General features: G+C 40.2%; 1 protein-coding gene across 2 annotated transcripts in view; it reads right to left on the bottom strand.

Moving 5' to 3' along the window:
* Positions 1 to 12,426, bottom strand: part of sptbn4a (spectrin, beta, non-erythrocytic 4a) — a 30,402-nt gene extending 17,976 nt beyond the window's left edge. Inside the window, exons 1-2 of one of the 2 annotated variants that reach the window (XM_086307847.1) lie at positions 11,533 to 12,426; positions 11,291 to 11,445 (exon numbers count right to left, since the gene is read on the bottom strand). In XM_086307847.1, the coding sequence (XP_086163973.1) occupies positions 11,291 to 11,413 (123 nt within the window). In that variant the 5' untranslated portion in view covers positions 11,414 to 11,445; positions 11,533 to 12,426. The remainder of the gene's footprint in view (positions 1 to 11,290; positions 11,446 to 11,532) is intronic. The other variant, XM_086307848.1, reaches the window with a different exon arrangement.
* Between the last annotated feature and the right edge of the window lie 237 nt (positions 12,427 to 12,663).

Here is a 12,663-nt window from a genome sequence, read left to right as displayed (position 1 = left end):
ATAAATATATTAACTCAATAATTCAGAAGATTAATGGTTCTTTTGCAACATCACTAACTGATGTAATTGCAGGCACAAAACTCTTATCGCCTTTTGCCATTTTATTTTTTACGTTCTTTATTCAACTTTCTCATCGATTTCTCTAACGATTTCACTCAGTGCAGCAGACAACATTCAATCTGTCCATTCTGTGCAAAGGATGAGTGAAATGACATGTCAAATGCCCACTTACTGTATATGTGACAGTGCGCAAATCCTGAGGCAGCCAGCCTGGTTTAAAAGCATGGCTTTGAGCCACTTTTACGTTTTGTGAATCAGGTAAAGCAAAGAAAGCTTGGCCATGTTGACCAGGTGGAAAACAGGGAGATAAACAAGGGGAAGACATGCAGAAAAGGGCCACGCGTTAAACCCGAACCCAGGCCGCTGCACTCCATTTGTGTGGCAGATGGTCCCCAGCTCACCCACAGGGCCAAACCGGCTCCCTGCATGTGCAAGCCTTTGACTTGGATCAAATGAACCAGTGTAGTACAGATATAAAAGTGTAAAGAGCCTGTAGGGTTGACACAAGATTATACATGCCTCTCAAATCTATTTTACAAATAGCGAGCAAACAGAACAGAAGCCAGAAAATGAATTAGTGCCTATTGGTAGGCTTTTTATCACATAAAATAACCAATCAATACAGTGAGTTTGATGAGCTTTCATTAGCTTATGCTTAAAACACAACCTCATCTGGAAAATCCCTGATGTTCCATTCAGAGTTTCAATTTAAAATAATCTATAAGTACCACATTTGCACCTACTTTTATCCTGGAAATATGTTCTAAGAAAAATAAATATTCTTTCCTGAGAGAGTATATTTAATACATTCATCGAGGTGTATGTTGGTAATACCACTGAATAATACCATGCGGTGCAAACTCTGTAAGCCAAGAGTGTTTTACTTTGGTTGAAATGCAACTGATAAAAGAAAGTTTTAAACCAGCTTCCTGGTTTAAACCGCCTGTTTGACTCGGTGTGTCTTCTGCATGGAGTTTGTAAGTTCTCCCTTTTGCCTGCACAGGGAGTCTGGCTCCTCATGCAGTTCAGACAAGCTTTTGAAGGTAACTGATGATTCTTAATTGGTTTACACTGGGTCTTTAGATTTAGCAGATTGTGAGTGTGTGTCTGTCTGAAATATACACTGGTGACCTGTCAAGGCTCATTTAGGCTCAGTCAGAATCAGAATACTTTAAGAATAATATTAATACTTTAATAATCCCTAAGGAAGCCCCCATGTAGACCAAAAAAACAATATGTAAATGGATGGATTTTAGGAGGCTGTTTATTAGTAAGAATATTCAGTCAGTAACCAAAAATGTATGCTATTCCAAATCTTCTCCATTATGCCATGTAACAGTGTTATTCTCAATGGACTTAGTAGTTTTTGATAATTATCTGTAGCACGTTTATAGTTTGTAGAGCCCTAAAACAGCAGAACTGAGTGCACAATGAGTAGTAAAATAAATAGATTAAGTTAGCAGAGTCTGAAGCCTAGCTTAACAAGGAATATTGATAACCACCAATGTGATCCCAGTCATCTCTGACTGGGTTTTGAGGTTTTTGTTGAGTCAGCTACAGAAACAAGAAGCATGGCTATGTTGAACCTGTCAAACTGAAATGTGATTAAAAAAATGAATGAATTCATTAAAAAGTGACATAATGCTAAGATAGCAGTAAATCTGAAGTTGTGTTAAGGCTAATGAAGACTATACTAAAGTAAATACTAGCATGTAACAGTGCTGGGAAGCATATCATTTTTTCAAATATCATTGAGCAAACAGAAGACAGAATGTGACAGTTCACGACATCAACACACAAACATCTGTGAAAAATGAAAATCTAATATTTGCATATTTACAAAAGTATAAGGCCAAACAGGATGTTGGGTGATCCTAGCTTGCCAAAAAAACATTACAAGCTGGAAGGGACTCTGTTGCTACATTCAAGAACAGTAAAAACAGATGGAGGATGACAAAAATAACTTGTGACCAATAGAGGACATGTGTTTGTTGTTTTGTTTTGTCTTTTTCTTTTTTAAATTGCACCTTAACTTAATTTCTAGACTTGTTGCTTCTGTGCTAGGCTGTCACTGTGGGAGGGCCTCATATAACTATCTCACAGAGCTAGATAACCAAAACTGTCAAAGATACCATGTTACTCAGTGGTAACAGGTGTTTTTAGCAGTGACAGAAACATTTTGGCCACACAGTTTCTACTGAAAAGCACAATAGGCACCCAGTTAAAAATTTAAATTGTAGTAAATGGTAAATGGCCTGTATTTATATAGCGCTTTTACTAGTCCCTAAGGACCCCAAAGCGTTTTACATATCCAGTCATCCACCCATTCACGCACACATTCACACACTGGTGATGGCAAGCTACATTGTAGCCACAGCCACCCTGGGGCGCACTGACAGAGGCGAAATTGTAGTACAGCATGAGACCTACTTGACTGCCCAGCTGTCAGTAAACAGTCTTGACATTTGGTTATTGAACACTGTGCTATTAAATAAATCCGTATGAAATATTGTTTAACTCTTGATTTGGATAAAATGTTTCTTGGTCTGCAGCCGTCCTTCAGGGCAATCAAGGCAAGCAGTATTTACTTGTCAAATCTAAAATTAGAGATTATTTAAAAAGAAAGTATTGCAGTCTCTCCTTTCTCCTCAGGCAGTGCTTTCATAAAACTTCTGTCCTGTTTAGATCCATTCTTTACATTACTGCCATCTCATGGCTGCAGTTGGAAAGCTCGGCACTTGGCTTGTGTTGTGCTCATAGGAAACTGCGGCTGTCTCTGTTTCACCGGCATGTCAGTCTCCTTAACAGTGACATGAGCTGGGTAAGATGAGCTCTTTTCTGGTGGTTTGCGGATGCACTTTGGATAAACCTCTAGTCTTTCATGGTAAACTGATGGGAGATCATCATGAGTTGGAAGCTGCCACTGGCTCTGTTTCCACTGCTCTGAAATCAGCTATGACCAGCACTTTTTTGCTGAAACAGAACTAGCATTAGCAAGTAAACAAGCTTCTGTTACTTAGCATAGTAACAGATGAGTTTCTTCTTGCTAACCACTTTGACCAACACGCGTAAAGACTGAGATTAGCAATTCCTTTAAAAAGTGTGCGTGTTAGTCCCCATGGGGAAATAGTTCCTCTGCATTTAACCCATTCAGTACATTAGCTAAGACACTTCTGACGATAATGAAGAGGGGAAGGCATCTGGTCTAAAAACGGGCAAGGTAATCAGTGCAGGCACAGCAGCACTTTCAGATTAACATCTATGAGAAATCACTTGACTGAATGTAAAGCGGTTAACCAGCTGTTTTGCCAACACTCCACCTTCATTTTTAATCCACCTGTAGATATTGACAGTAAACCATGTCACAAACTGCTCGAGCTTGTTAATTAGCAGATTTTCTTTTGTTATTAATATATCTTAATGCACTTTTATTTTTAAATCATCTGCTTCTGAGCTAATTAACAACTTTTTTAGAGATATATGGTCCAACCACAAAAACGATTTACAGGATATGGTGAATGGTAAATGGCCTGCATTTGTATAGCGCTTTACTCAGTCCCTAAGGACCCCAAAGCGCTTCACACTACATTCAGTCATCCACCCATTCACACACACATTCACACACTGGCAATGGCAAGCTACATTGTAGCCACAGCTGCCCTGGGGCGCACCTACAGAGGCAAGGCTGCCGGACACTGGCGCCACCGGGCCCTCTGACCACCACCAGTTGATATGCTGATGATGATTACGAATATAACATAGTTAAAAAATATCAAATTAATTAATAGTTAAAATGTGCAGCAGTATTCCATTTAACACTGATGGGGAGCATTTTTCTGCAGAATAATTATTTTACTTTTGATATTTTATGCACAGTTTTCCAATAACACAGTTTTATGTGTACGGAGGTGCAGTGTTGGGAAGGCTACTTTTAAAATGTATTCCACCAGAGATTACAGATTACATGCCCCAAAATGTATTTTGTAACATATTCGGTTACGTTACTCAATGAGAGTAACGTATTCTGAATACTTTGGATTACTTAATATATCATCATGCTTTTTACAACTACATGAATGTCCTATTGCTGTGTGATTTATTACTATTACTGAAGGTTACTCTCCATACCAACACCAACTAGATGTTTAAATCTTAATATAAATGAGTAACAGTAGGGTGGACATTAGGTAAGGCTGCACTTTTTGCAGTGATCTCATATAGAAAACTACTCCGTGCAAATATAAAACAGGTCCGCGGCTCCGAACCGTAGTAAAGGGACCTCTGGCTAATACGTCGGGTTTTGTGTCGTAACCGAAAACGAGCTTTACTTTGTTGTCTGTGTCAACTTTGCTAGCAAGAGACAGAGAGAGGTGTTGAAAGGCTGCTGCAACGGAACTTATTGTTTCGGAGGAAAACACGAACACAGCCAACAGTCGAGTCTTAACGACTTACTTACAGCTGGGCTCGTCAGGCTCTCTTTTTGGCTGCAGTGGTTATTATTATATTTACATGCTTCCAGCTCCCAACTCGTATTTTTCAACTCTCCTTTTTTTTTTTTGCACATAACGGGTATAGGGCTATGCCTGTAACACTCTGCTCATATTGCCTTCATATTAAATTGTTTTTTGAATAATAATTTTAAACATTATTTATTCACGTCATTATGCAGGACGCAAGTCGAGGTGACATGGGCCACGAGATTGAAACACAGACATTCGAGCCTCTTATTATTATTAGTGTTTTGTTTGGGTTTCCACCAGTGTGTAATTACCAATAATAGAGAGGGCACAGCCTAACATGTGAAACAGGAAAAGAATGTAATCTATTATTTCAACAAAGTAACTGTAATGGAATACAGTTACTCATATTTTGTCTTTTAAATACGTAATGCCAGTACATGTATTCCGTTACTCCCCGACACTGCTGAGGTGTTGTCATGATCTTTTATTGCTTCTTTTCCTAAATAGATTGTTTGAAAAATTCAAGTTCAAGTTCAAATTTTATTCGCCACATGCAGTGGCAGGTTACCCTGCAGTGGAATGAACCCGCCCCCGACCTAACACACACAACATAGAGCACGTGACCAGCAACAGGGTTGGGTAGGGGATAAGGAGTAATCCCAGGCAACACAGCAGCCATCCTGCCACTGCGCCGACTCTCCAGCGCGGGCCCAGACCTGCCTCGTGCTCCCAGGAGGCAACAAGCATCGAAGGCAATTCTTCCACCCATTGTCGCTGTCAGCCAATAGGGTACAATTTTTAATAAAATACTAGATATTTATTTGTCTAGATAAGTAATAACACTTTACAATTCTTCAGCGAGGAAGGACTGCAGAAAGGCAGGCAGCACAAATGGTATGCTTGAATCTGATCCAACTTAAATTGTTGTGGAAGATGTTTTTGTCTGTTTGGGAGCTGGTGCAAGTTGTCTCTGCTTGCCATTCTGTAAAGTCACATGCCACTGCCACAATGATATATCAGCACCACTACTTTATATGTTAAGTAAGTAACAAAATAAGATAACAATATCTATGCTAAGGTTAAAAAGCCAACTCTTCATGAAATTATTCCAAATTTATTTATATAACCCCGGAATTAATTAATGGATGGTCCAAACAAAAAACAGTATTTCCCATGATCTCCACAAAACTCCTGTTGAACCTGCTCTTTAAATTATGATTTTTGTTGTTGAGTATTGACAATGTCAAGCAAAGTACTTAAATGTTCTTATTATCAACAACTTTGACTCAAAATGAGCATTAAACTGATCCTACACTGAAAAAAAGGGATTGGCCATCTCTTGGATTTATGTAAGCATCTTGAGTGTATTTAACACAATTGCCTCATGCGTTCAAGTTAAGTGTAACTATATAGTGTAGAAACTACATGATATGCAGAGAGGGTAGATTAAATTGTCCATATCATGTTCAAGTGAAGTAAGTCAATAATATAGCAATGTTAAATCTCACGACACCGCACAGGATTTCAGTCTCACGCGCTTTGGATCGTGGTTTGAGGAAGGAGCCTCTTGGGTGGCTGTTACATTAAAAAAGTCTACCTTGTAAATTGAACACAAAAATTTCATGTTTCTGTCTTGAATGTAATTAAATCATGTAGGATCTGTATGAAATTCAACAACTTAAGGCAGACAACTACACACACACCACGTGTATGCTATTGCTATTTATTGTGGTTTAACCTGTCAAGGACAAAAAGGCACAGAAAATTCTGCATCAAGCCTTGAAATCATAGCTTTCCTGCTTTTTTTTTTTAAAGCAGCAGGTGGCATGGTGGTTAGCGCTGTTGCCTCACAGGAAGAAGGGCCTGGGTTCAAATCCACAATCTGGCTAGTTTGCATTGGTTTCTCTCTGGGTGTTCTGGTTTCCTCCCACAGTTAAAAGTCATGCAGTCGTTAGAATTAGGGTTAGGTTAATTGGATTCTAAATTACCTGTGAATATAAGTGCAAATGGTTGTTTGTCTCTATGTGATAGACTGGTAAGCTGTCCAGGGTGTACTCTGCCTCTTACCCTATCACTTCTGGGTTATGCCCCAGCCCCTCCTGCAACCTAGATAAAGATAGAAGGATGATAGTTGTTCAATAGATCCATTCATGTTAACCAGACTCTAAACTTTGTTGAACATTATGTAATATGAAGACAACATGTAGTATTTGAGTGACCAAGTAGTACTGGGTTAAAAGTTATTGAATAGTGTTGAGATAAAATGTCAAAATTACGAAGGATTAAAATATTCCAAGAGCTCACCTTACTTCATCTAAACATGTTTCAGTCGCGTTTTATCAACACAAAATGCACAGGTTTATTGAATATGAATAAGTTGTGTTGATTTAACTCAGTTGTTTAAGTTTCTGCCAAAGCAAAACAGTTGTGTGCAACCAATGTCCACTATTGAATTAAATAAATCCAACATGGATTTTTTTCAGTGTACCAATGAATGATGAATAGTAGCTTATACCCCTGTTACAGTCAGAAACCTTACTGTCCACACAGTGGGAAACAGTCTTTCATCATGTATCATTAAAAATCTGTAATCTGTCACTGAATCCAGTTCCCAACAGGTGCACAATACCTGAAAATAGTAGCCACAGGCAGGATAAGGACACTATTGGTTCTTCTGACTTGCCGTACTAATAAAAACAGCATTGTGTCTGAGCACGCCATGTTGGATTAAACAATCCAAGGAGCTTGAATGTAAAGCAGGCACATGAAATTGATCCATCACGTATGTTAAGATGTCTGAAGCAGTTTTGTCCAAGTGTTTTTTCCCCTGTTAGATCTCAATTGTTAAAAAAGGGGAGCTGCTGGAAATACTTGTATATTATCAATGTCCACTGTCTGTGAATATGACATATAAACAAATCTATGTTCATCTCAACTCACTGCAAAAATATACTGGGTACCAACCTTGAGCAAAACACAGATAACCAATTTGTTAGGTATCCATTTTTAGTTACCTAATTTGTGTCCGTTCAGTGATCTATGTTCTCCAGCTTGTTACTTCCACAGTGTTTGTTTACAATCCACTGACCCCTGAGCCCACAGCAAGACAAAGCACAAGGTCAGCTAGTATTCCACCCACTGTAAGAGAGAAACACCCACAGTTCCTCCACATATATGAGCCGACATGGATCTTTGTGGCTCTGCTGATTAAGTAATGTGAGAGAACAGAGGTAAGGCCTGATACAGGAACCCTTCCAAAAGGACGCAGAGTTCTCCGGTCCCAGCACAGCAACATCTTTTTTCTGTGTCTCTCAGGTAATGACAGAGATAGCATTGGGGTAGATTAAGAGGTAGATTAAACTGTCACTGTCGGGAACACAGGAAATCAAGGCAGTTAGCACATGTTAGACAGTTTTTATGGAGTAGCCATCTTCTGCGCTCTGTGTCAGTCCTTTCAGTTTTTCTGCTGTTTGGCACGAAAGGTTAAAAACAAATGCACTGATTTGGAAGAAAAGCAGTATCCTATTTCATTCTGTTTTCATTTTAGAGGTAAAAGTGGATTCACATTACAGGCACAACCAAGCAACAATCTACAAGGCTAATAAACTGCAGTTCTTCAAATAACCACTTGAAGCCAACTCCAAAGATGAGTCAACCCCCTTTGAGTCTTATGTTAAAAACACTCAACTTAACAGCAAAAATAAGCTCAACGGTACAAAAAACCAGTCTTATTAAAGATACAAGTAAGAAGACCAAATGTTCGTGAATGCCTCTCGTCCAAATATGGCCCCTTGTTGGCTCCAACAGAAACAAGATGGCAACAGCCAAAATGCTAAAATTAAGACTTCAAAAAGGGACATTGTATACCAGTGCTTGTGCCTTAATAATTATATCCATCCTTATATAAACTCAGTTGGCAGAACATCAAGTGTATTCCTTCATTCTAATGTAACAGTTTTCTATCCCAGTGGTGGACGAAATATATAATTTAACTGCAATGTAAGCTGATCACAAATGGTTCAAGATTTTACTGTATGTTTTAACTGTCTCACTTTATGTTCTACCTCCAGCTTGTGTAAAGCAGCTCATGAAAGCATAAATAAAATGAACAAAAACATTGCAGTGGCAGGTCCTGAGACATGTCCAGCCTAATCCTTTAACTGCCTCAGTGCTGTTTTTAAAACAATATTTGTATTCTAGTTACTGCAGTACCAGAACACATATATTGTGTTATAATTGTATCATTTATCAGTGTAGCTGCCAAATGACATTACACTAATAAATAACACATTTGAATACATAAAGATTGATTAAAAGACTTATCTTAGTTATCAAAACTATGTGTACTAGATATCACCAAATATGACAAATATTGTTATTAAAGGAGACATTAAATTTTAACAGGTTTACAAAGTTTTCTGCACAAATACAACAAATACAAATAATTGTTGTGTGTGTACCTATGGATTACACCTACAGGTGCTGCTCTGCCATAGAAACTCTCGGCACACAGTTTTTGTGTTGATGTTAACGCCAGCACCAATTTGGGGCTCTGAGTCAGCAAAGAGTTGGCAACTTCATGGTCTGCTGCTCTGTGGCTGAGTTATTAAATGTGGTTCCTAATTTCCTTCTCTCACCGCAACCGCTCGCGGCAGATGGCCCCGCCCCTCCCCGAGCCTGGTTCAGCCGGAGGTTTCTTCCTGTTAAAAGAGAGTTTTTCCTTCCCACTGTCGCCAAAGTGCTTCCAGCTGTGGAAATGGGACTGAAAACACCTGAATTCAAAGATTGAGATGTGTGGCAGAAAGGTGTTTGCAGTTCAGAAGCTGGAACCATTCACTACTAGCTAGAGACACTGAGTTAAACCCACTAAGTCAAGATTGAATGTACAGTTTTGGCAGAACAATATACAAACCAAAAAGGTAAATATGAAGGTCAAAACAGATTTGACAGAGCAAAAGGTCCAACACAGGGTTTCTATGGGGAGATCTCAGTTAAGCTGTAGCTGCCAACGTCTGTCTTGTAATCTGTTAACCAAATTTCTTTCTAATAAAGAGATACCACAACGACTCCTAAGTTGTATCTATTTGACAACATTAGGTCGTTTGAGTTGTGTTGTGACATTAATTGAGTCTTTTTGTAGAAATACATTTTTACAGTAGTTCACTGCTCAACTGGTAAGATCAGAAAAAATAGTGTCCTGCACTTCTACACCACAGTACATAACCCTAATGAGAACACAAGTGAGTGTGGCTGCTTGGATTCTCCAACTATCCCTGGTCCACAGCATCAACAACATCTCCAAAAAGCCTGATTACTAGAAATGTAAGTCCTACTATGTTTTTGTTAGTTTGCATCGTTATTGAACTACGCTAAGGTGTCTGTCTCAGTCTGAGGGTCTAGACTATAGCACAATGAACCTTAAAATGCATTTCACACATGGACAACCAAGATGGCTAATGAGGATTTCCTCATTATACCATTGTAAGATTTGTCTGCAAGGGTTGTGCTTACAATTGGTTACACTGTCACCCTATGAATATCTAATAATTCAATATATCCTACAAAAAAGCTCTAATAATTTAAAAGCAATTAATTTCTTTATGCATTCAATAAAAATGAATGACTTAAACATACTGAAAGGTAAATGTCTGAATTTCTCTTATTTATTTCTACTGCAGATGAATATATTCACATAATCTGATAGAAGCAACTCATCTGCTGTGGACATCAAATAGTCAAAAACATTGCTGCCAGAACACCCGTTACACAATAAGAGACAAAGTAATGATGGTTTTTGTATGATAGGAAATGAGAAATCCGCTCATTAACCTTCCTTTTTTTCAGAATATGGAAAAAATTGTGATTAAAGTACTTAAAATGGAGCCCTTAGAAGACTGCAGTAGTTTCTGGATGACATTTTGCTAATGTTCATATGATGCTTGAGGGACAAACTACTGCCTGATTCAACCAGTTCACAGTGTTTGTGGATGGTCATCAATCTGAATGCATTAAATGACATCACTACACATGCACAGTGCATATGGAGTCAGAGTCAATAAAATAATTTAAGTATCAAACAGTGTTATACTGTACTCAAGACAAAAACTGTATCCAAAATATGTGCAAAACTGCAATTTATTCAAACTTTTTTCGTATTTACTACTAACATTTAAAATGTCACATAATGTACCGGTGATTTAAACCAGCAGATTTCAATGCAGGCCTAGAGCACATCTAAGCTGAAAAACATTGTGTATGGATGGGATGTTGCTCTGTCAGGATTTCAGGAAAGCAAAGCATTATGGGAAAGCAGAACAAAAAAAATGATGTGAACTGACCCTATATCACTTGTGTCACATAAAATTAGTACATACAAGCAAGTTACAGTGTCTGCACTTTCTGCATGTGTGTCCATAACTGCTGCACATGTTTAAATGTCCTCTGTATGAATCACTGTAACCTCCATAACTGAGCAGGCTGGTCAAATGTCTGCATCAAGAGGCAAAAGAACCACAGGGATCACACCACCTGTGAATCTGAAAACAGCACAGCTACTGTAGCAATGTAACCTTGACACTGTAATTCAGGATGTCCCCAAGCTGAGTGATGACATGTCACCCACTTTCACCTATTCGATTTTACTGCCACCACACCCACCATCAACACCGTTTCTTTGTCACGTGCTCTCTTTGGCTCACGTGCTCTGCCTCTTTGACCTCCCCATCCCTCCCCCACTTTTCCACAAACAGCCCTCGATCACCTCCACTCACCTGTTCTATCTTGGCCAGCCATTCTTTATTGCGGGCCAGTTCTGCCATAAAGGCCTGGTGCTTCAGCCACTTCCTGTGTAGCTTTTGAGCTTCATCCCGCGCTGTGTCTCGGGCCATAAGCATCTTCTCTTCCACCCGCTGTCCCAATCACTGAACTAGAGGAGACAAAAATAGCCACTATCAGGAGCCCAATGCTCGAGCCAGCCCTTCTTCCCCCCTTTTCCACAGGACGTCCTGCCTACCTCCTCTACGCAAGAGCCACCCGCTCTGCTCTGCAGGGGCCTAGGTACCTGTGCTGTCACCACCCACCCCAGCCCCCACCAGGCACACTTTTCTGGGAAAAAAAAATCAAGATAAGCACCTCAGCAGCAATGGTAGCAATGGAAACACTCAAGCCCTTCCTTCGGGTTGCCCCTGGGTCCTCATGCCCTACCAATTCATGGTGTTGCGGTCCTGATGCTGCAGTGCCTGCTAGCCAGTCTCAGAGATGGCAAAAACAACCGGCTAAAAAGAAGAAATGCGCCAATTACAACACTGGTAAAGAATGACACGCACATCCAAGATTCCTCGCAGGTCGTGTGTTATCGTCTAGCTCCAAATGTCAGTTACAATCCAACCATCAGTGATGTGTGTGTAGCATAGCAGAATCCTTCAGCCGGGGCAAAACCTGACCATCCACCACTCGCCAGTCCCGGTCAATCTGTAGTCCTGTCTAATGATGCTGTAGACACAAGGAGGAGGAAGAGTTGGAGTGGGAGGAGCAGGGTGAATGGGATGCAGAGGCAGTGCAGAGGAGGCCGGATAACATAAGGTGTCTGCTCTTGAAATGCATCGTTCCTACCGCTGCAAGATGCACATGCAGGCTGGTGTGAGATAGTCCACTATTTTCTCTCCTCACTTCTCCTTCCTCAAGTCCCTGAACAGCTCAGCCGTGGTTGGTGCATGCTGCTGCAGTCCTTGCCTCTCAGCTACGCTTCTGTGTGTGTGTGTGCGTGAATGAGTGTGTGTGTGTGTGTGAGTGTCTGTGCAATCACAATCAGCACTGCAGTGCCGGAGCAGAGAGAGAGAGAGAGAGAGAGAGAGCCAGAATGAGAGAGAGGGAGGAGGAGAGGGAGGAGGAAAGGGAGACAGTGAGAGGAAATGGAGAAAGAGGGAGCGCCAGAGCAAAAAAAAAAAAGCATGGGAGAGCGAGTCAAAAGAGGAAAAAGATGATGTTAGTGGGGGGGAGAGGTGAAACAGAAAGAAGAGAGAGCCTGCGTCATCCCTCTGTGTCACCAGGGACATTTCTCTGCACTAGAAATGACTGCACTCGGAGTGGGAGCAGGGTTTGGGAAGGAGGGGGGAGGTGTCGTTTTAAAACAGCTGAATGAGAG

The sequence above is a fragment of the Aulonocara sp. 'chitande type north' Nkhata Bay genome, linkage group LG10 (genome assembly GCF_057382095.1).
Source record: "Aulonocara sp. 'chitande type north' Nkhata Bay isolate Kocher_YH1m ecotype deep benthic linkage group LG10, A_spYH_male_GT1.1, whole genome shotgun sequence".
Classification (NCBI taxonomy): Eukaryota; Metazoa; Chordata; class Actinopteri; order Cichliformes; family Cichlidae; genus Aulonocara; species Aulonocara sp. 'chitande type north' Nkhata Bay.
This window is presented reverse-complemented; position numbering and strand designations above follow the sequence as displayed.